Source organism: Meriones unguiculatus, chromosome 9, assembly GCF_030254825.1.
Source record: "Meriones unguiculatus strain TT.TT164.6M chromosome 9, Bangor_MerUng_6.1, whole genome shotgun sequence".
Taxonomy (NCBI): Eukaryota; Metazoa; Chordata; class Mammalia; order Rodentia; family Muridae; genus Meriones; species Meriones unguiculatus.
The window spans coordinates 52918575-52943852 of record NC_083357.1 but is presented as its reverse complement, the minus strand read 5'-3'; the positions used below and the strand labels follow the sequence as shown (position 1 = coordinate 52943852).

At 41.3% G+C, this 25278-nt stretch overlaps 2 gene segments (V, D, J or C); both read left to right on the top strand.

Moving 5' to 3' along the window:
* Positions 1-14251: 14251 nt before the first annotated feature.
* On the top strand, positions 14252-14837 carry LOC132656457 (T cell receptor alpha variable 22-like). The segment is given in 2 exon segments: positions 14252-14303; positions 14475-14837. Coding segments are annotated over 2 exon segments (399 nt in total).
* A 9448-nt stretch (positions 14838-24285) lies between these two features.
* LOC132656213 (T cell receptor alpha variable 13-1-like) lies at positions 24286-24916 on the top strand. The segment is given in 2 exon segments: positions 24286-24337; positions 24501-24916. Coding segments are annotated over 2 exon segments (468 nt in total).
* The last annotated feature ends 362 nt before the right edge of the window (positions 24917-25278 follow it).

The following is a 25278-nucleotide window of genomic DNA, read 5'->3' as shown; positions in this document are numbered from 1 at the left end:
AGCTATGTCACAGTTTTAGAAGGTGACTATCATGTTGGCCAGTACAATATCAGGCAGGCAGGCAGGCATGGTCCTGGAGCAGTAGCTGAGCTTTTACATCTGATCACAAGCATGAGGGAGGGAAGGAAGGTGGTGGAGAGAGGGAAAAGAAGAGAGGAAGTGAGGGAGGGAGAGAGAGAGAAAGAGAGAGAAAGGAGGAGAAAGGGAGACTGACTTAGCCTGGCTTTGACTTTGAGATTACAAAGAGTAGCACTAGTGATATTCCTCTTCTGGCAAGGCCACACCTCCTGAAACTTCCTAAACAGTCCATCAACTGGGGACCAGACATTCAGATGTTGAGCCTCTGGGGGTCATTCTCATTCAAGCCATCACACTCCGTGACAACCTTTACTTAGTGAAGCTGCTCATGAAACACAGCTGTTGGAGCTCTTAAGAAGAGTCTCTGAGAGACAGGTACTTCTCTGTCATACACATTATATAGGAGGCAGTAGGGTTATAAAAAACTGTGTCGAGAAATCTCTTCCCCTTATGTCTACTCTTGTCTGCCTTTGCAGGTACATTAGATTCCCGTGATGTGGTGTACTCACTCATTGGAATCAGGTTCTCTGATAACTATTCTAAAACTGGAAAAGAAAGCCAAAGATTTTATTCATTTCAATTATGTCAACAAAATACCAGTTTAAATTAAAATACTCTAGTGCTCGTATTTATCTTTCTGTAAAGAAAGGAATATCTAAAATGTAAACCATAATGTCTCTCATAAAAGATACATGTTTCTCTACAGAAAGAACAGCAAAGAAGTACATGCTATCTTACTGATTAGGGAGCACAATAGAATGCCAAATTCAATTTCTATTCCCCTAAAACTAAAACTACTTCTAATGGCAGAAAATAGAACATCTCAGATGAGAGTTTGTCAAACTTAGAACAAATACTAAATCTAAAAAATCCCAGTGCCAGGCATGAAAAATCCACCTTCAAGGTGTTGGTCAGGGGCTTCAAGGGTTTCTTCCAAATGAAATAGTTCATCACTATTGTCCTTGATTGCCTCATAGAACTTGAAGATAAGACATTTTGCTTAGGACACCACACACTTCAGACATAGGACTTGGAGGAATTTAGCTAGAACTGACCTGAAGACTCCTCACTAAGGATAAATTCTCATAATATCTAAATGTGTTATGTAAGATTCCAAAGAAGAAAAGCAATAAATAATTCTACCAAAATGCAGACCTTTGAACCAAAACAGTGACCAACATGAAGATATCCACAAGGGTGGAATAGCAGCATTTTCATCTTGGGAGAAACTAACGTATGTCTACTGGACTTAAGGGCTGCTCCATAGGAAGTGTTTCTGCCCCAATACTGTAAATCCAGTCAACTACCCCGGGACGGAGAGGCCATAAACACTAGAGGAGAACCTATGATGGCCACTTTCCTAAATCAGTGTAGCTTCAAACTGTATTCTGAATCTATATAATTGCGCACGGAGATAAGTGTAGTTCTTCCCTCTCATTAAAGAAATTTTATTTTGAAGCATATATAGGTTTCTACAGTGATGGACAACTGGTCTAGATAGAGAGGTCTCTTTCCCAGTTATGCAACAGAGTTCCTTGCCCAAGTAGACTCATGGTCTAAGCAGAGCCCAGTGGTATGATCACATGACATAGTCTTCAGTTTTTCATTGTATCCAAAAAGTAAAACATTTTGAAGACTGTTTTTTACCACATACTTATCAGTTACAGTTTCTATTGGCCTGGTGATGATAAAGGCGTCATAAATATATTTTGGATCTGGCTAGGATGAATGACTGAGTTGGACTTATTCATGAGACCCATGACTCTTCATTGAACACATAGGTGTTACCATTGAGATTTTACCACCTTAGTTAATGCTGGTTTACGTTTTGATTATTTGCTTCTTGGTTTCCTAACTCAAGGCCATATTGGTTTATTTTCAGAACATATTTGGAGGGAATCTGTATCTCTCTTCTCCAACTGATTCCAACCTTCTTTTCTGCTCTCATTGTTTGCTACTACCACACTTGCACTCTTAAATGTTTGAAGAAGATTCTGTCTTTTGTGTTATGTTTTTGGCATAAAAATGCCTTACTAAATGGTACCTGTTCAGATTCTCAATGACCACATTTTGACAGATCACATGAGAGAGAGAAGAGGGTGGAGAAAAGAAGGGATTGGGGAGAGAGAGTGGAGAGGAGAGAGGGTAAGGGGAGAGTGAAGGAGAAGTACCCGCCAGTCTGGGAGACTTTTTCCAGGGAAAGACTGGGTGACCCAAGTCAGTACCATTTCCTTCCTTCCCTGTGGAGTTCTCTCGAGACAGGGACTCCCAGTCTTTTTTTTGCCTTGGGGCACACAGCTCAGTCTGTGCCAGATAGCTGGTGCACAGTGACTGTCTGTGTCTGAGGGTGGAGCCCAATTCAGCGATGGTGGCTAGTACTTGCAGGTCTACAAGACTTTTTCCAGGGAAAGACTGGGTGATCCAAGTCAGTATCATTTCCTTCCTTCCCTGTGGAGTTCTCCTGCGACAGGGACTTCCAGGCTCTGGTGTTTTTGTGTTCACTGTTCAGCCTGGGAAGGTGATCAGGACAGGCAGGCTTGTGGCTCTGGTCTGGTGACCTAGTGCCTGCGTGACCCGGGATCTCTTCCAGGTTCTGGCTGGGGGACCTGAGAGTGGATCTGAGTGATTCCCCTGCCTTGAGAGTTTCCTCTCACCTGGGAAACACGATTGCTGTTATTTTAGGGCCCAGAGTTCAGCTCATTGGTCGCTGTACGGGAAATGTTGTCCTATTCCTCAGACACAATGTTCTCCTGGCGCTGTCATCTTGTCATCCGCCACTAATGTTCTTAAATAAGAACGTGAATTGCTGGTCTTGGTTTTGGATGTGCTTGCTTCAATCAAACTTCAGTATGACTCTACCTCCTCCCTTCTTCTGGAAGTACTGGTAAATCTGGGTTCTGAGATGATCTTCATTCTTCTAACACTTGTGGATTTGAGTTTATTCTCCTTTATACTGCTGTCCTTTAAATTATGGGGGAAATTGAGAGAAACAGGAACATGCACACACATACACTCACCCTCCACAGGCTCATTCATAAACTAAAAACTTGACAGTGAACATAAACCATCTCCAGGAAAGACAATCCCTGGGGAAGGAACAGATGAGAGAAGACCCAAGAGAAGAACTGATTTCTTCCTAGAGTCAAAGAAAATGTGCATTCTGATTTAGTCATTGCATTCCATTGGCCCAGAAAAAGTTTTTCATCTCAGGTTTTTTTACTGGAGGACAATAATGTCACCAGCCATGGAAGTCTCCAGGTTTTAGTTTCTTTAGTAAAGCTTTCCCATCTGGAGTCAAAACTTCTCATAGAGAGCAGAGGTAGTCTAACATCATGTGTTTTCCTGTTGCCTCATTGCTGCAGAACATCCATCAATGGCGATGTCTGTACCATCAGGCATCATCACCATGGTTGTGGTGGCCATTCACACCCAGCCTGAGACAATTGCATCTGAAGTCTGGGGATCATTTCATGACCTGGTTTCACAAGGAATATTAACAAGCCATCTATTTCCAGGGAGTTCTATAACTAATATCTCATAATAGATTAGAAAAAGAAGCAATTGCATTTTGATGGTTTTGCTTGTCTGTGAAATAAGAACACAACAGGTGGCCAACTGTGGACCCTTGGGACATTTGGTTCCTCGTTTCTCCTCCAGAGGGCGCTGAAGTACCTTCTAGTGTTCTTTCTTCCTTTGAAGGTCTTCACCACCTACTGGCATCTCATCCTTTCTTTGCTGCTGCCTGAGTTTATAGCAAAGGCAAGAGACAAGGCTCAGACACTCTAAAGCTTCCAGGCTTGTGTTAGCAGCTTCACTGTTTTTATCTGATCAGGAACTTCTCCAGTTGACCCTTCTCCACACCTATTTTCAAGCTCTTGCTTTCTTCAGCCACATTCCTGCAATCCTGTTCCAAATCAGAGCTGCAGTCTTCACAAGGCTCAGCCATGCGCCTGGCCATCCTCCCATTGCTGGCAGTACACTTTATTCTGAGTGAGTACAGCTGCCTTGTGGTCTCTGCATCCTAGGATTCTGACTGTCCTCAATGAAGTCTGCCCTGTAATTACTGACATACTATTCCCTTCCAGGAGACACCAGTGCTCAGTCAGTGACTCAGCCTGATGCTCAAGTCACTGTCTCTGAAGATGCCTCTCTGCAGATAAGATGCAACTATTCCTCTTCTGTGCCACCTAGCCTGTTCTGGTATGTCCAGTACCCACGGCAGGGGCTGCAACTGCTTCTCAGCTACTACTCAGGAGACCCAGTGGTCCATGGCATGAATGGCTTTGAGGCTGAGTTTAGCAAGAGCGACTCTTCTTTCATCCTGAGGAAAGCCCGTGTGCACTGGAGCGATTCAGCTGTGTACTTCTGTGCTCTGAGCACACAGTGTCTGGGGCTGCAGGGGGAGCTGAACACAAACACCCATGGCAGTGGGTACTCATTCTCACTATCTCCCTTCATGGTCTTTGAAGCATCTCTTTCTGTGGCTCTGCTTCTTTCTGGGATGCCTGGACACCACTGGTAGCCGAGCCAGGAAGGAGAGTGTTAAATCTGGAAAGTGTGGGCTCTGCAGGATTCCATTCCAGCTGGGAGTGCCTAGAGGGGAAGACTTTCTCCTAGGATAAATCAGTTACTCTTAGATGATATTTAGTGAAACAGCTTATGCTCGCCTTTATTGATAAAACAGCTCAAGTCCCCGTGTGTTCATGCATATGTATGTGTGTGTGTGTGTGTGTGTGTGTGTGTGTGTGTAACAACTTATGTGTATGCATCTTTATTCCACAGTGAACAAGAGTGGACCTCGGGCACTGAGAAGTTTTGGGGGTGAATGCATTTAATTGGTTTTGGCTAAGGTGTTGGCAGTGCTCTGTTTTCATCTAGGTGCCAGATATGTGACTACCTGACCACCGTGGGGGTGTCTCCATGCTACGTGATCAGAGGTGGGCATGGTAACAGGGAAGGATCTGATTCCATTCCTGCTAGTCTCAAGATGAGATTTTTAATCTCAATTTTGAGATTTCTTGGATTTGAACTTGCTCCCCCTTACCAGTTCCATGCCAGTTCTCCTGGTGGCATGGTCCATGTGCCCCACATCTTTCAAATTGGTAGCAAGAAAAGAAGGAAGATAAGACAAGACAAGACAAGGCAAGTTATGCAGGCCCAGCTCCTTTGCACAATCCATTTCCAGCTAAAATATTGACTCCTGACTTGTCTTAGAAGCTCTTTGAGTATTTTCAAAATTATCTAATGCTCAATTATAATTTTGTAGAATGAAGGAGACTATGTTATCATCTGTGGAAATCATCTCCTGAGTGGACATTACTTGGACAGCAGCTATGATTCTTCCCATGGGGAAATACCAAAAGCTGGACTTCCATTTGTCATTTTATGTGTCATCTACACAAAATGTGAAACGTGCATGCTTCAAGGTTTGTCCTGAAGTTTTCCTTGTCTACTCAGTCTTTCATGCTGATTTTCCTATAAATTTTCTTTTGGTGCTAAATGTACTGATCAGAAGTGGTCATAATATTAAATACTTCATTTTGGAAAGAACTTGAAGCTTATTTAGTTGCTATAGGAATTCACCACAATCAGGAAAGCCTAGAAATCTGTCACAAATATGTCAGTTTTAGCAACCATTAAAAATAAAACAGGAGAATAAGGAATTGGAACTCACTGTTTATTTTTTTTTTCAAAGAATTCTTCAAAGCCATACAAGTGCTATGTTTTTCTTTTCCATCTTCAAATTCTTCAGATATGCTTGAGAATTTGTGATGTGATTCCTTCTGCATCTTTTATTACTGCTCGTTGATTTCTCTCTGGCACAAATGATTTTAATGCAGGAACATCAATGTTTACTATCAATTACTATTTTATCATATCATAATCACATCCTGCTGAAATACAGTCAAGAATCCCAGTGGACAATGAAAATCACCAGCTCCAGTATGGAATTTTAGTTCATCACCTTCTGTTTTGCAGAACTGTAAAAGAAGATTTTATACTTTTGTGCATACAGCAAAGGAGGATGACAATACTCAGGATGAAGAGGAAAAGAAAGAGAGAATTTTCTAGCTGCTGCTTGACCAGAAAATATAGCTCTGTAGGTGTCACAGAACCATGAGCCCTGAGTACAATTTCCAGCACTCACATGAGGGCATGGCAGCTGTGCTGGGGAGGTGAGGGTAAATGTGTTCCTGAAGCCTGGTTCCCAAGCAGCCTAGGCTACCTGGAAGTGCCCAGGGTCAATGAGAGACCTTGTATCCAATAAACAAGACAGATAGCTTCTGAAAAATGACAACCAAGATGGTCCTCTGACCTCCACATACATGTGCACATATGTATACCCAAACACACACTTGCACACACGCACACACACACACACACACACTAAAGATCCCCAGAACCTGAGAAACAACACCCACAGTTATCTCATGTCTCTTCATGAACACATACACATGCAAATACATATGTACACATGTGCTTCTACTTGTCCCCATGCACACACTCACATACACACGCATACATAAATATTATAACATGGACACAGATAGATGTTACCTGGAGATTCTAACACCAAGTGGTCTATCTTACGTATTACTGTGTTAATCTCTTAGTTTTAATTTTCTTTATAATGAGACGAGAAGGCAGGCTTATTTGTAAACACTCCTAAGACACAATACCAAGGTCAGCATAGGAATTTTCATGGACTTCTTTCCAGTCAACTCACCTTCATCAGGCAGTGGGTTAGCCATTGTTGTCACTCACACTAGGCCTGGTGAGAACTTCAAGTCTGTGGAGTTACACACTGCTGTTTCTCATTCTCTTTACTACACATGACATTGAGATATACTCATGTTCTTATGGGAACCACAATGCAGTACTGTTATTACCAGACAGTACCTGATATACAAACTAGCACACTCAGTTCTACTGTGTCTCACAACGAGTAGACAATGAATTTTTAGAAATTAAATATTTGGTTCTTAGTGGGTCAAGATACAGGTGAATATAGATTTTTTTTTACAATGTTTATTTTGGAAAGGTGTGTGTCTAAAATACTTTAGTCAAATCAACAACCAAAGAGCTTTCATTAAAGGCTTTTTTCCTGTTTGGTGATACCATGAAACATGCCCCTGCTCTTGCTAGTGAAACCTGTTATGTGAAATTCCCCATGAAAACTGGTGAGACTTAGGGATTGGGCATATTGTTGGCAATGGAACGCCAGTTTTTTCTGTCATGGCCTTTGCATAAAATGGCAGCTGGCAACCCCAGGAGGGTGCATTCCTGACAAGCTTAGCTTACTCTGTCAACTGAGGGCAATTTCAGTAGCACATATGCAGCATTGCACTTCTGAGCTGAAATTATTATTTTTTTAATATATAAAAAAAATTTAATGAAAAATATATATTACCATTCCAAAAGGTAGGAGTGGGGCATAACAAATAAACACTGGACCAAAGCAAGACCAAAAATCCAAGATGGCAAACTCCAAATCCTATGACTCCATCTCTGATGTCAAAGGGCTTAGATGACTCCACCTATCCAGTTTTGGTGACTTGCAATACACTTTGCTCCCTTGAGCAGGCTTTGCACCCATGTGCAGCTCTTCTGTGGAGGTGTCCTCAGCATCTTGGGGACTCAAAGACAATACAGGCTTCACTTTCAAGCTTCACTGGATGACCACACATGACCTCCGTACGGAGACTCTAATGCTACATGCCTGGCCTTTCTTTATTTACAGAGGAGGATGCCACAACCTCTTTTCTCTAAAACCACACTGCCAAGTTTGATTGCTCCCTTGGGCTGGAGCCTGACCTTTCCCTAAATCACATCTGCAGAAATGTTGCTGTTCTTTTGCTTTTTTTTTTCTTTTTTTTTTTTTCAATGCAGTTTATTCAGGAACCTTGAACAATCATCGGACCCTGGGGAAAGCCAGCCCACAGCTTAAATAGCCTCTGGGTAGCCAACCCCAGCGTGCCATGTGGGCAATGCAGATAGGTCCACATACATGGAAGCAAGCCAGATCCTCAGCCTTAGCCAAATGTGGAGTTGTTTGTGACAGAGAGCACTCACCATCGGGAAGGTGGAAGGCGGAAACCATGAGCTGAAATTATTTAACTCAAGTGTACACATACATGACGGGTACACTGTTTTTTAGTGGTTGGTGTACACATGCCACAAGAGTTTTTAAAATATTTTCTGCAACTCTGAAGGCCCATGCCATGCAATTCTCCCCTTCTCTGTCAGTGTTCCAAGCAAACTTAAGATGCAGTGGTACATGCCCTGAATCTGAAAAAATTCTAAGGCTTTGCTAAGAAAGTACAGGGAGACTTCACTCATTTGTCATTCGTATTGGGTGCCAAATACATGAAAAGCAGACTCCATTCTTCCCAGCACTTTAACAAAACTGTTAGGATCATCAGATCTCTAGGTACAAGTTTCATGAGGATTGAGCAAGAACCAGGAAACTTAACTTGGGAGACAGGTGCTCTAAAACAAAGTATAAAGAGAGAATAATACAATGTTGAGTATTTTTTGTCTGTACAGTTATGCCTTCAAATTTTTTGGCTGTGCTTCATAACATTTAAAAATGGATTCTCATGTTCATTTTGTGATTTCACAACACAGTACATATTGTGGTTGAAGCAACACAAATGTTTTGTTTGTTTGTTTGTTTGTTTTTAGCTTTAGAGGTAGAAGTCCAAGATGGAGATGAGAGCAGGATCTGCTTTTCCAGAGCACTCTCTTTGTGGCCATTAGTGAATCCTCTCATGGTCCTTTTCAGAGGATAAGAGGGTCTGTGCTCATCATCTGTCTTATGATCTGCCTCTCTGTGTTGATTTATTTTGCCTTAGTTACCTTTTCATGTCCGATCTTCTAGTATTGTCACCCCAAAGCCCTTTTAGGGCCCCAGCATATGTATTTTATATAGACACAGTTCAGTGCTTAACATCCTTTTAAGAAGATTAATGCTAGTTGTATAAAGATTTTGAGATCTCCATAATCCAGTATTCTATGGATTTCTGCTGTGCACATGCACACACACACACACACACACACACACACACACACACACACACACCAAAAAAGAATTCTATTATATATGTTCAATAGTATGGTGGTTACTTTTTCTTTCTTTCTTCCTTCCTTCCTTTCTCTCTCTCTTTCTTCCTTCCTTCCTTTCTTTCTCTTTCTTTCTTTCTTTCTTTCTTTCTTTCTTTCTTTCCTTTCCTTCTCTTCTCTCCCCTCCCTTCCTTCCTTTTTTGTTTGTTTTCTTGCTTGTTTGTGTTTTGATACAGGGTTTCTCTGTGTATCTCTGGCTGTTCTGCTAGACTAGGCTAGCCTCAAAGTTAGAGATTTGCCTGTCCCTGCCTCCCAGGTGCAGGGATTACAGTGTAGGGCACTACTATCTCTTGGGTTGTTTATTTTTATATTTTCTAAAGTAGTGTGTTGCAAAATTTAAAATGATGGTTCAGCAGAACAGTTGCCTTTTGTATGTGATTCTAATACGTGTATGTACGAGTGTATGTACAAGTGTGCTTATGTGTGTATTAGTGTGCATGTATGTGTGTAAGTGTGAGTGTGTGTTCCTGTCAAAAGTGAGTACAGTGAGGATCACATGTAAGTTAGATTATCGCCTTTCCCTGCCATCACTTTCATGTTTCCAGAAGAACTGGAAAAAATAATAAACCATTCATAAAACCAGCTCATTATGAAGGAATGGAAGCAAAGGGACCAGTGACAGTAACTGAAGCTGAAAGGGTGTTATCCAGAACTGTCTATGTTGTACTTCACAATCTCAGTACTCTGTTTTAGCTTCATTCTTTTCTGTTCATTTATTCTTGCTGTTTTCCTTCTGCCCATTTCCCATTCCCCTTTCCGTCTAAATGTTAAGTCACCCTTCACTTGTACCCTCTCTCTGTTTCTGTGTCACCTGAGCTGAGTCACCTGACAAGCTTGCCACTCTCCTCACACACTCCTCTCTCCACTGGGGGCAGAATAGCCATGCTTTAGAGAAGGCTATGTAGGTGTGATGGTTCCTGGGTGAGAGAGGAGGCTTCAATCCTTACACAAGGGCAGCAGGACACACCCTACACTATGCTGTCTTCAGCATTCTTGCCTTTCCTTTAGATTTTTCCAATTATGTACCAAGGATTAAAGTTTTGTTCTTCCAGAAGATTATGTGCATATGTCTGTATACATATATATGTAATTTATACATATATATATATAATTTTCTAACTTTTAAATTTTACAATTATACATTTTTTGTTTTGTTTTTAGTAAAATATTTTTTTCTTTTTTTATTTTATTTTTTTTTATCAGTTACATTTTATTACCTCTATATCCCAGCCTTGTCCTGATTTTAATATATTAACGTTCGGTAATCTTGAAGTTTTTCTTACTTCTGTTGGCATCTGTTGTTTTGGTAAAGCCTTTCATTGCCCTCCTTAACAACATACAGAACATAACAACATTCAGAATACAGAGCTGTATTTCAATTCTTACTGTGAGGACCACAATTGAAACTACAAATGCGCATATGTTGTTATACATAAATAAGATGTTTCTCTAAACCTTAAATTATCTGAGGACGGGATGTATAACCTGAGATGTGTTCATAATACAGTGCAGGACATCAGTAGAGGCTGCTGCTGCTGCTAAGACAGCTTTCTTTGTTTGTTGGACTGTTTGTTGTGGAGTTTCATGGGGTTCAGGCTGACTTCAGACAAAGACACCACTTAGCAGAGAATAATGCTGAGCTTCCTATGCTCTATCCTCGACCTCCTAGTTGCTGGGATCCCAGGCACATCTCACCACCCCCAGTTAATATTTTGAGATTGTAAAGAAAATTACAAAAAGGTGTTCACAATACATGACATTTTGTTTCAAACAGAAAACAAGACATGAAATGCTGTATATTTCCTGTTGCTCCACATATTTAATATATGATTATGATTCTTCAACAAAACACTATGCAGGATCAGCTCCAATATGGCAGCTGAAGGAGGAGTTTAGGATGATGAGTGATGGAATCCCCAGAATGAATCAGGATGTTCAGGCATATGGGATTTTTACCCTGAATATTATGTTCCATTAATTTTCAAATAATTCATATGTTCATGAATTTATCCAATGATTAAGACTAATAAGTTTGAACAGGCAATGAAGTGTTCCCCATCTTTTCACTTTTCATAATGAAAAGGGGATAAAAGAAAATATGCAACTTTTAAATAAAATAATATAAATGGTGTCCCTATATGTCTCCCCATACCCTATGTAAACTCAGGTGACACATGAGATTTGCAGGCGAGAGATATTTATTCTCTCCTTCTACCTCCAGACCCATCTCTACCTTCTTTATGAAGTTTTATCCAAAGTCCCCATGTGTCAGTCTTTTACTTTCCCGAGACCATCCAGCTCACAAGGTATTATTCTTTGATTATATTGTATATATGTGTATTTATGTCTTCTACAGATTGGAAACTTGTGTCTTGTACCATTTACTGCTCTTTCTTAAAAATAGTTTTAATTAAAATATAATTACTTAATTTACCCATTTTCATTTTCTTATCTCATCCTCTTCTACATAGCAAACATTTCTCACCAAAATTCATTGCCTCTGCCTGCTTTTGCTTTAATTGTTGTTACATAGATACAACCTGCTCAGACCATATGGTGTACCTTGTATGTGCATGATTTCAGGACTTGCCCCATGGTGTTCAATATCAGATTGGAGTGCTGTTCCTTTGGTAAGACTGCTTCTCTTGTTGGTATTTCTCAGGTGCCTGTACTTCTCTGTCTAGATTTGAAGCTCTATCAGATTTCCTTTTTCCAGGATAGTATTCTACTGGTGCATAAATGTTCAGGTCTTGTTTAAGCAACCATGACCTTGAGAATTCTTAGGTATGTATTCTGTGCCATGTTTAAGAGATGCAATCTCACAGAAACCTTCCTGTTCCTCTGGAGCTTAGACATTTTCTGTGCCCTCTTCCCCAGTGCTCCCTGAGCTGTAGGCGCATGGATCAGTTCAGGCAGAACACTGCATGATCACTTGTTCTCTGCATTTTGATTAGTTGTAGTTTTCTGAATGGTTCTCTGTCTTTTGAAAAGAAGAAAGTGTTTGATGAGGACAGAAAAATATACTTATCCCTGGGAACAATGATTGATATTTAGAATGTAATTAGGGATTGTGCTGTGTAAGACAGTAGTTATAGGTTCACCTCAAAGATCTATAAACTCACTAGTCCTGCATACTTTGGCTAGGTTTCCAGAACCAGGCAAGATTTTCCTCTTGTTGAGTTATTTCTTGTGTCCAATTTGAGAGCTATTGGTTGCCACCAAAATATGAGTACCACTATTGCAACCTTAAATTTTAGTACAATATTGGCCACTGTAGTTTATAGGCATCATAGCAGGGAAGGATAATTGTCTGCTTGTCTCCTTTCATCAAGGAGAAGACTTCAATTCAGGTCAAGCTGGCTTCCTCTGTATCATTTGGTCAAAATGCATTGTGTCATCAGCAATAGGTACTCACTGAGAACTTGTGGTGAAGAACAATATTTAAAGATAAGAGTCTATAATATTTTAGGAGTCTTTTTTAAATTTCCCCACTAACAGCTTAAATGAGGGATTTCCATGACTGGTATTGAGGATTTTGTTAGCTGTGTGCAGCTCTTGGGGAAGCATTGTCAGCCCAAATAGTTTAATTTAAACTATGTGTGTATATGTATATACATATTTTTATTCTTATGTATTCTACACTATTTTAGGTAAATAGATACTAATATGATTCCTTATAACTTTTTTAGCCATGGTCACTTTATTTCACCCTCCCCCCTCTCCTTCCTTCTGTGTTGAGCTCTTTTCCCATCCCAACTACCCTCCCTTCATTTTTCCTATTTTTTATATTAAATTATGCTTCCTTTGCTATTTCCTTCTTTAGTGCTTCTCCCCAACCTCATGTTCCCTTTTGTACCTTTCTGTCCTCTAGAAAGGTGTAACACACCTACAGAAAGGTGTGGTTACTCCAGGTTATTCATGTCCATCTGATGATTTTTATTTAGGAGGCTCTACACTTTCCGTTGGAATTAGGAGTCCAGCAGCAGAACATGTGCCATCTGTCTTTCTGTCTCTCAGTCAACTCATTCAAAGCAGTCTTTTCCAGTTCCACCCATCTACCTGAAAAGTTTGCGATGCCATTCTTCATTCCTCCCTATAGTGAATGCAGGTTACACACACACACACACACACACACACACACACACGCACAGCATTTGTGGTCAGTTGTTTTATTGAGTTTTAGACACAGGTGAGAAAAAAATCTGTAACTTGTCTAATTTTCTTGTGATGATTAATAACAATTTTGAGTTTTTTTCAGCCATTTTATTTTTCTTCTAAGAACTCTATCTAGGCACTAATGTTTTCTGACCATCTGCATTTCTTTGTAATTTGTAGGAACTGATCACTAGAACTGATGGAGTGAATAAGGCTGGTTTAATGAGGTTTGTGGAGATGGCCTGAAGTCACTCTTGTTGTCTGTGGTGTCAGTACACTAGGCGGCCCTGCAGGTGTCCTGGAAATCGGCTTTTCTTAAGTTGTCTAGAGGTTGAAGAGCTGAGAGGACATCAGGACATAACATCCGCAACGCAAAGAGCAGGAGTGATGGTGTGGAGTTCATGTGGATCTTTAGCTCCCAGTTGTTCTTACGGAAAAGCACAAATATCTAGAACCTGGTCAGTGGATCCCAATTGTCTATAGATCTATTTAAAGAACAACAAAAAGCCGTGCAAAGGTTCTGCAAGGCTCTGCCTAACCTATGGGAGTCACTAGTTTTCCACCCTCATTCTGCATTCATGCACCCCACCCCCACTTCTTCACACATTTCCCCAGACTCCCTTACGTGATGGGCTACAAAGAAAATACAGTGTCCTGGACCCTACTGTGACTGGTATTTCCTGCACAGTCCTAAAGCAAGTACAGTTCGCAATCAGGACATGGAGGTGGTTGGAGTGCAATATCATGACACAGAGGTGGGCGGGGTTTCCTGTTCAGATGAAGGAGGAAGCTCAATGATTCTGAGAACCTATCCTCTGTAAGCATAGTGTGTCTGTGCATAAGACTCGACCCCATCAGATCTGGAGAGAAGAATCCCAGCAACTGGACAGGGGCCATGGAGAGGAACCTGGGAGCTGTGCTGGGGATTCTGTGGGTGCAGATTTGCTGTGAGTTGGGCTCAGCTAAGTTGCTTTAGGCATTCTCCAGAAATGGTGGAGTGGGAGAAAGCCAACACACAGCTCCTGTGCATTCATCCTCATGGGAGTCTCCTGGGATATCTGACAGGTGTGGGTGAAAACCTTTGTCTGATTCTCATTTGTTTTTCTATTTCCAAGCAGGTGTGAGAGGAGCTGAGGTGGAGCAGAGTCCTTCAGTCCTGAGTCTCCAGGAGGGAACCAGTTCTGCTCTGAGATGCAACTTTTCCACCACCATGAGGGGCATGCAGTGGTTCAGACAGAATCCCCAGGGCAGCCTCATCAGTCTGCTTTACGTGGCTGCAGGAACAAAGGAGAATGGGAGGTTAAAGTCAACATTTCATTCTAAGGAGAGCTACAGCGCCCTGCACATCAGGGACACCCAACTGGAGGACTCAGGCACCTACCTCTGTGCTGCTGAGGCACAGTGCTCCCAGCAAGCTTGCAGCCTGGCCCCAAACTGCAGCGGGGTGTGCAGCTCCAGCCCCTGACACAAGGAGACTGCAGGAGGCTTTGCACAGCTGTGGCTTTATCAGATCTCCACCAATTACAAAGGAAGTGTGAGGAGACATAAAAATACCTCAAGAAGTTCACACTTAAATTCAGACTGACCTGACACTGACTTCTAGAATGTTAAATGCTAAGAAACATCAGATCACAATATTAAAATACACATTTAATTTATCAAATGCTTATGCTAATGCCATAAAATAAAACCCCTCTTACACAATCCAGAATTGTTTGGGCCATTTCTCAAAATCAGAAACTGAGAGCAACTGTTTTCATCCTTTGTTCAGAGAGCACCTGACCACACTTTTAGCTAATTGGCTAAATATGAAGTTAAAGAAAGGATAAATTTGGAAAACCTAATAAATTAAGTTGAAGAAACTCAAGACAAACAAATCTCATTATTAAATCCAAACATCATTTCAACAATATCTTGATATTTTTAAAAGTGTTATACATTTAATTATGAAATGTGAAACCAATATTTCACATCAAAAATTATAAAAGCCAAAAGATAAATGACTGAATAGATAGTTTTGTAGTCTGTCAAACAATATTACAGCAGTTGTTTCTTCTGATATATTTATATATCTGCAAGGTATACAGACAAAATTTCTCATTAAAACACTGTTTTCAAAAAGAAAAAAAAATCCCACAAAACTGAAAACTTCCTAACTACCATACAATAGGGGACTAACTCATTTTATATATGTTTACATTTATATTATTTATATTTAAATGTGAACCAAACAACTCTTTTTCTCCAAGAGTGGACAGATTATATTCCGCAGCTGCAAAACTGTGGCCTGTCACTTGTTTCTGCATAGAACTAGAAAGTAGCCACGTCATTCATCCATGTAATGTCTGTCCATTGACATTTTGATACAGCAGCTGAGTGGTTACAGCAGCCACTGGACAGGCTAAAACATTTTCTTTCTAAGCTTCACAAAATTAACTGACCATCTTGTGATTCATCCCCTTTGCACCTACGCTTGCTTACAGCATAGATTGCCCAGCTTCCCAGATAATATTTCCCAATTGCCAGGAAGATTTACTTCAGCATGTCTAGAAGTGGTGTCACTCAAGTGAGAGCATTTACAGGAAGAATTAATTCATCTCAGAGGGTTCACAAATGGCAACCATCCTAATTCTAGCTTCTCAGTAGGGTGGGGCTATGGAATTAGGTGAGAATGGAACATGGCAATTAGATACAGACAGAGGTTACTCCGAAAAGGCTTTGTAACCAATACTGATAGATCTTTCTTCTAACCCCAATCCTGATTAATCTGGACTTGAATGCACTTGTTTAAAAAAACAAATGAGCTTGAGGACTACAGTTAGCAAGCAATTTTAGAAGTTTTCTAGCTAAAACAGACAATAAACAAAAAAGCAGTATCAACAATATTGTTTGATATAAATCCTTAAAATCAAAATCACAATTAAAGTTAACTCAAAATGCAAAAGGATAAAAGTTGTATCGATTGAGGAAAGCACCTTGCATTCTTTTCCATTTGCACTGACAGGCATCATGGCTGGATCATCTTCACCCCATGCCCTCACAAGGTCTGTGAGCTGTCACACTTGAGGGTGACAATGCTCATTCTCTTTAGGTCTGGTCCACAATAGTATCTGTGTGATGGACAATACACTTCATCTTGTTACAGTCATCAGGCTTCTGCTCCATTTCCTGTAAGACTCTTCTGGAGATTTTTTCCCTCATTTTTTGATTCTAAACTTCAGTGTTTTTATTAGCTTATGTTAAAGTCTGAATTTCATCCAGATATTGAACAAGTTCACAGTTCTTTTAAGACAGATGTGATCAGTTGCCACTGTTTCCTCATCGTAATCAAAGTGGTTACTTTTGTGAATCTATTTGTTTCTGGCTATCAGTAATATCCTGACAAAGCTGTTCATTCTCTTCTTAATTTGCTGTTTTAGTGTTCTGCCTCCTCATTCAAAGAGCCAATTTTTTTTATTAACTTTCTTCTCTTTATCCAAATGCCATCCACATTCTCTAATTCTTTATGATTTTTTGTTCCAATTGGTTTTCAAGCTGGTGAATTTTGTCCCATATAATGAGTATCCTGTCCACCTACAGACTGCTGAACCATTGCCAGTTCATCTTCCAGTTTCTTTACTTTTGTTCTTAGTTGATTTTCACATTTTGCTTGCCCTTCTCCAGCTTTTTCAATTTCTTCCAAAGCCAGGCCTACTTCTTCTTCTTTTTTTTTTTTTTTGAAAAGAGTTTTAATAACTTTTAGTGAATTTATTGGCTATTTGTGTGTTTTTACATGCATGCAAGCTACACTTTCTGTGGCAGTCGAAAAGCAACTTGTGGAATCAGTTCTGTCCTTCAAACCTGCAGCTGAAACTCATGTTGTCAGGCTTAGTGGCAAATGCCTTTACCTAAAGAATCATCTTGACAGCCATCTTTAAAAAGAAAACTGGGGTTTTGTTTTAATTCATGTTCTAATTTTTTTTAATTTTTTATTTAACTTTTATTAATTACATTTATTCCTTTTGTATCCCCCCATAAGCCCATCCCTCCTCCCCTCCCAATCCCACCCTCCCCCCCTTTCTGCATGCATGCCTCTCCCCAAGTCCACTGATAAGGGAGGTCCTCCACTCCTTCTTTCTGATCTTTTTTTTTTTTTTCTTCTCAATGCAGTTTATTCAGGAACATTGAACAATCTTCTGACCCTGGGTAAAGCCAGCCCACAGCTTAAAATAGCCTCTGGGTAGCCAACCCCATCGTGCCTCGTGGGCAATGCAGATAGGTCCACATACATGGAAGCAAGCCAGATCCTCAGCCTTAGCCAAATGTGGAGTTGTTCGGGACAGAGAGCACTCACCATCAGGAAGGTGGAAGGCAGAAACCAGCTCCATCTTTAAGGCGCGGCATTACGCAGCTCTCTACAGTTCCCCCTTTTTGTTTTAGACGCATCAGGCAAGAGTAGAGGTCTGATCTTTGATATTACAAATAAATTGGGACTTTGTACCGATGTTCATTTAGGTGTCATCCACTCAAAGAGCATCAGACCCGTCCGATACCTTTTTCTCAGAGGCGGGACCTGGGGCATCAACCCGCATGCAATCAGACATGCTCTTCTCTGGGTCCAAAGCGGCTGACCCTGAGTGCAGTGCTTAGCCTCGCATCCTGAGCATAACATTTTAGCTTTTTATGGTAGCCAACCATGCTTGGGGAGAATGTCCTGCTTCAATGGCTGTAAGGCCTGAATGATCATGGCTGCATTACGCTGTTGTGAGACTCTAATCTTGCATATACACCACAGGCAAACCAAGGAGACCAACACCAGAAGGCCTGCTAATGCTCCCATGCCCACCCATTCCTTCAGATGATTCATGGCTGCAGCAATCCATGATGATAATCCTGTGGCTAGTCCTTCGTCCACTCTGGTAGAATTTACCGTGACAATGGCCACTCTGAGCTGCTCTATCGTAGTATCGAATTCTCCAGTCCAATTACCTAAAATATAGCTCGACAATTGTTTAGACAGATTTGCAGCACGGGAAAAATTCTCATATTGTATGCTAGTGACACAAAGTCCAGCATACTTCCATTGACCTTCAGCTGTCACCTTCTTCAACATCTGTGAAACTCTGAATAAATTTACCATGCTTTCTTCATGTTCACCTTTTACTTCACTTATTTCCACCTTTGATGAGGAAATCCATAAATTATCTCCCAATGCTTCTTGAAGTGGCAGGTCAACTGGATCAACTTTGATTAATTCTGTCCAGTTTACTTTAGGTGGCTTCTTAAATTTGCTCACTGTCTTATACCTCCTAAGCCTTGCAAGCAGTGGCAATCGCTTATCTGTAGCAACCACCAACCTGTTCATCCCTGGCCCGGCCTCTCTCTCCTACAGCCTTCCTCACAAACCCAGGCTCCCACCAGCTCTTCCTGAACAAGCCCAATAATGGTAACTTCTAGGTGACACCACTTTGTGTCTTGATATTTTTATATAAATCACAACAGTGAAAACTCTGTTGTGTTTTCAAGTCATCGAGGGCACTGTTTTTACATCTGGGGAGAGAAACAATTTTCTTTTTTATGTCAGGTTTCACAAAATGTATCACAACCTCTGTTGAGAATTTGAGTTTTCTAGTTACCCCTGAAAGAGAGTAACTCTTAACTCCAGAAATCCATCAAGATGAAGCTGTCAATGTGACTTTTGCTTCATATCTTAAGAAACCACTGGCCATTCTCAGTTTCTCCAAGTTACAGTGTATATATATTTCTTACAAGAAAGGAGTGCTATATTTAATGATTAAAAGGAGAGCCTCAAAAAAGGAGTATCCTGCCTATCTCTGCCTAGGCTGTCCAGTATACAACAGTATCACACCACAAATGATCACTATATTGAGCAAAGTCCAATTTTATGTTATTTGACTTTAAGTGTAATCTTCACCATGATCCACTACCAATTCATTGTGTTATGGGATGTATGGAAACACTGATAAGATCCTATTTAATTTCTCTAAAGCCCTAGGATCTGTCAGAGAAACGGCAGGCATGTTAGATGCCTGAGAATATGAATGGTCTTAGGTTTCCATAGGCTGAAAACAATTGTTCCCAGTCTCATTATGCCCAAAAATGCTCACAGATATTTTCTGTGTTCAGTAAGTAGCAAAAAAATTCAATGCCAGAAGAATTAAGAATTTATGCATGTCCCTCGTACAATATCATTACAAAGCAGAAAGTATGTGCAAGCTGCCATTATAAAATGATTAGGTGATAAATGAACATGACTAGGTAGAAACTCTGTTTCCAGATATCTTCCTTTACATTGTGTCTCTGCCTCAGTCAGGCAGAAACAATCACCTCAAGGGAAATCAACCCTTGCAGCTCAGCATGTGGGGGCTGTAAAGGACATGGGCCAGTCTGTGTAATAACAAAAATCAACAGCTCCAATCTGTGTAAGCACTGGCACTTTGAGCAAGAACTAATCAGGCTGCAGCACTGCTGTTCCCTTTTGGTTTTAAATTGAAAATGGATTTTCTCCACACAATATATTCTAGTCTCTGTATCCCCTCCCTCATCTCCTTCCAGATCCTCCCCATCTCCACACATCCAATTTCATTCTTTAGTCTCTCTCTCTCTCTCTCTCTCTCTCTCTCTCCCTTTCTTCTAGAAAAAAACAGGCAAATAAGCAAACCAAACATAGCAAATAGAAAAACAAAACAAGACAAATAAAATGTGAAGCACATACACACACAGAGACATGTGCACACAGAAAATCCATAAGAACACGAAATTGGAAAACATAATCTGTAGGTAAATGGCTGATATGGCAAACCATGCCCAGGCAAAGAATTATGATACAAAAAATAAAAATCCTGATATACACCATTGAGTTGGCCGTCTACTACTGAGAAGGAGGCTTTCTCTAAGTGAGACTCTGTTAGTGAAAACTAAACTCACAAAGACAAATATGATGCGTATTCTCTTACCTTTGGATGTTAGATTTTAAGCCTTCTATAGGTTTGCCACAATCCGTATACCTACAGAAGTTAGATACAGAGTAGGCATCTAGAGGAAAGGGAAGGGTTTCCTGAATGGGGGAAAATAGAACAGATAGTTAAAAAGACAGGGAGGATGGTGGAACCAGGGATAACTTTTCCACTCTAAGCATGTTATTATCAGGCTTCGGGTCAGAATAGAGAGAGTGTGACAGAGAGCAGGAAGGACAGTGTGAGTAACCTGCTTGTGTCCCTGCCAGTATGGGCAGAAACTGTTTTTCTACATTGAAAAGTGACAGGATGGAAAGTGGATGTGCTACAGGGGGTGCTGTTAGGTTATACAGGAACTAAGGAAGCTGGGTCCTCTGCAAGGCTTGGTGGAGACCCTATGTGATGGAAGCAAAGAGGAAGGACAGGGCGCTGAGGTGGTCTGCTGCAGGGCTTACAGTGAAACCGGGGAAACTGCCCTGTAGGACATGGAGGTGAGTGAAAATGGACCACATTCTTTCCACGTGGGTGTGGCCACCAGGTTCCCAGGTGGAGTGTCTTTATTGGCTTTTGACACAAAGGAATGTGGATGAGAACGAAAAGAAAATGCAGCAAGGTACAATTGAGTTTCTAGTAAATGGAGGAGAAATAAGAGGGTAGGCCCCTCAACTCTTCTGTTAAGGAGATGTGGATGGTACTAGAGAAACCTAAATGATGGACAAGAGAGACAGTGAGGGTAGCCTGCCCTGTGTGGACACAGGGTTCTCAGAGGGTATCAACTCACAGTTGACACAAAGAGAAGAAAATCTCTTTAGAAAGGCCTTAGGGTATACTGGGAGGGTACAAAGAAAGGAGGAAACCTGAGGTGTCTTTATTTTTTCAAGGCTTGGCCAATTCTCCAAGATCCACACAACTTTTCTATCAGTAATTCAGTCTACAACACTAGATGCTGTGAGAGTAAGCCACATAGATGTTGCCATCCTCAAGACCAAATGACTTCTGAGAACTTTTCTAAGAGTAACTGAATGTATTTGTGATTCCAGGCTGATTTGTTTGGAAGGAAAGATGCAAGCATAGAAACAGCATATCTGTATTGTCAACAAGAACTCACTGAAATAAAAGAACATTGTCCCCTTGTAACTGAAAGCCCACAAGAGACCTGAAAAAAACCTTCTTATGAGTGAAATAACTCTCAAGGACAAATATAGACCTAAGTATCTATCTCCAAGATAAGGCTGAATGCAGCAATCCATGTTGATAATCCTGTGGCTAGTCCTGCGTCCACTCTGGTAGAATTTACTGTGACAATGGCCACTCTCAGCTGCTCCATCGTAGTATTGAATTCTCCAGTCCAATTACCTAAAATATAGCTCCACAATTGTTTAGACAGATTTGCAGCACAGGAAAAATTCTCATGTTGTATGCTAGTGACACAAAGTCCAGCATACTTTCATTGACAGCCAGGTTGAGCGATTTGCCATAGGGTATCAATTTGCTCCTGCAAGAGGTCAATCCTCTGATTGACCACCTTCAAGCTTCCTTTTAGTTGAGCATTAATTCCTTTATGTACAACTAAGGCATGAGCTACATTGGCTAAATGATTATTCAGGGTCTGAGCAGTCTGCCCAGTATGACTCATGGCTAATGCCCTGGTGGTAGCTCCAACAGCCGCCAATGAAATGGTAGTAACAATGGTGGCTATAGTTCCAAGATCCCTTTTCTGTCTGAAGAGAGTCATAGCGTGAGGGGCATCAATGGGCACAGGCACCCAGTGAGGCATGCGAGTAACCAGGGCATACCTAAATTTACTAGCATTCCAGCATTGGGCAAAAAAGCAAGTAACATTACCACAATTACTTGGCTCTATCTGGCTAATAATGAATAAAAATGGGGGATATAGACAAACAGGTGTAGGCTTATAGTAAATATTATGAGAAGCCTTAACCCCTCGTTGGAACATCCTGCGTCAGTTCTAGAACTAGCAGTGGTGGTGTCCAAGGTCTGAGTAGGTTCAGGAGACCATTGCCCCCAGGGGCGAGACGTGCTGCATGCCAATTGACTAACTCCATGTTTTCCTCCAATTTTGAAAGTCATTTAAGGTTCTTAAATTATTTTTCCCTTTTTTTTTTTAAATTTTTCATCAATTACACTTTATTCATTCTGCATCCCCCCATAAGCCCCTCCCTCCTCCCCTCCCAACCCCACCCTCCCTCCTCCCTCTGCTTGCATGCCACTCCCCAAGTCCACTAATAGGGGAGGTTCTCCTCTCCTTTCTGATCTTAGTCTGTCAGTTCACATCAAAAGTGGCTGTATTGTCCTCTACTATGGCCTGGTAAGGCTGCTCCCCTCCAAAGGGAGGTGATAAAAGAGCAGGCCAATCAGATTATGTCAGAGGCAGTCCCTCTTCCCATTACTATGTAACCCAATTGGACTCTGAACTGTCCTGGGCTACATCTGTGCAGGGGTTCTGGGTTATCTCCATGAATAGTCCTTGGTTGGAGTATGAGTCTCTTGGAAGTTCCCTGTGTTCAAATTTTCTGGTTCTGTTGCTCTCCTTGTGGAGACCCTGTCCTTTCCAGCTCTTACTATTTCCCAGTTCTTACCTAAAATTCTGTTCACCTGCCCAACAGTTGCCCATCCGGCTCAGCATCTGCTTTGATAGTCTGAAGGGCAGAGGCTTTCATCCATGAATCATCTGAAGGAATGGGCGGGCATGGGAGCGTTAGCAGGCCTTCTGGTGTTGGTCTCCTTGGTTTGCCTGTGGTATATATGCAAGATTAGAGTCTCACAACAGTGTGATGTAGCCATGATCATTCAGGCCTTTACAGCCATTGAAGCAGGACATTCTCCCCAAGCATGGTTGGATACCATAAAAAGCTAAAACGATATGCTCAGGATGCGAGGCTAAGCACTGCACTCAGGGTCAGCAGCTTGCGACCCAGAGAAGAGCATGTCTGATTGCATGCAGGTTGATGCCCCAGGTCCCGCCTCTGAGAAAAAGGTATCGGACAGGTCTGATGCTCTTTGGGTGGATGACACCTAAATGAACATCAGTACAAAGTCCCAATTTATTTCTAATATCAGAGATCAGACCTCTACTCTTGCCTGATGTGTCTAAAACAAAAAGGGGGAACTGTAGAGAGCTGCGGAATGCTATGCCTTAAATCTGGAGCTGGTTTCAGCCTTCCACCTTCCCGATGGTGAGTGCTCTCTGTCACGAACAATTCCACAGTTGGCTAAGGCTGAGGATCTGGCTTGCTTCCATGTATGTGGACCTATGTGCATTGCACACGTGGCATGCCTGGGTTGGCTACCCAGAGGTTATTTAAGCTGTGGGCTGGCTTTCCCCAGGGTCAGATGATTGTTCAAGGTTCCTGAATAAACTGCATTGAAAAAAAAAGGCTGAATGCTTGACAAATGATCCATGCATTCTACAATATGACAGGGGCTTAGTAAATACAGCTCTAGACATAATAAATGTCTCTCTCTCTCTCTCCCCCCCCTCTCTGTCACACAGTAGGAACACATCATATATATAATGCATATACATTTATGTATGAAGCATTATACATATCCTACACTACCTTTAAAGAAAAGAAACAGCTTAACCAGTGAGTACAAATGACATTCTTGATCTCTCAGTACTAGAGCCCACTTGATATGGCATAATGCTGTTCACTGTGTCTGAATCCTTCATAGGGTCAGAAAACACTTAACCAGAGTCCTTACTGGTTAGAGATACAACCACAAGGTGGCAGTAGATCTCAGATGCTGGGAAGGATGCAGAGAATTTACTTCTTTGTATGTGGCTCTGTAGGCTTAAGGGAAAAGAACAGCTTTTTTCTTTTTTTCTCACTGGTGAGAGGAAGACTCCAGAGCTAGAATTGTTACTGAGAAAGAACAACACCCTGGCAGCTGTAGCTGACCTTCCAGCCAACACGGTTGACACTGGATTTCAATTTCATTGATAAGAACAATGAAGACATGTGTTCCTACTTTATTCATGTTGCTGTGGCTGCAGAAGGATGGTGAGTTAATATTTTAGGGCCTCAGAATAACCAGTGGGCATTTCTGAGACATCTAGGGGAATCTATGTTTTATTCAAGTTTTCTCTAGTTACTGTAGAAAAAGAGAATCCTGGAAAGTGATGACCTGACAACCTTTCTCCTTTCTCTCCATCTTTCTGCACAGGGATGAGCCAAGGAGAGCAGGTGGAGCAGCACCCTTCCATCCTGAGAGTCCAGGAGGGAGCCAGCGCTGTCATCAACTGCACTTACACAGACAGCTTCTCCAACTACTTCCCTTGGTATAAGCAAGAACCTGAGAAGGGTCCTCAGTTCATCATTGACATTCGTGGAAATGTGGACAGAAAGCAGAACCAAAGACTTACAGTTTTACTGGATAAGAAAGCCAAGCACTTCTCCCTGCACATCACAGACACTCAGCCTGGAGACTCAGCCATGTACTTCTGTGCCACGAGTACACACTGCTCCACGGGCACCTGCAGCCTGTCCTCAAACCATGGGGCCCTGTCCACATCCTGTGTCAAAGGCCTTCCAGGGCAGCATTTGCCAGTTGCTAGTTTGCAAGTGACAAGTATAATGTAGACATTAAAAACACAAAATAAGAAAGTTAGTTTCAACTCCCACAGACAATTTAGGACAGTTTTCTCTGTCTTTTTCCCCCCTAAATTTCTTTTAAAAATTAAAATATACTCAATTTTCTGAGAAAAAAAAAACAGATTGATTTCCAAAATGGCTGTACAAGTTTACACTCCCACCAGTAATTGAACAGTGTTTCCTTTACTTCACTCATCAACATGTGCTTTTGCCCGAGATCTTGTTCTCAGCCATTCTGACTGGTGTGAGATGGAATGTCAGAGTCGTCCTGGTTCACATTTACCTCATGACTAAGGTATTTGAGCATTTCTTAAAGGACTTCTTGGCCACTCGAGATTCCTTTGTTGATA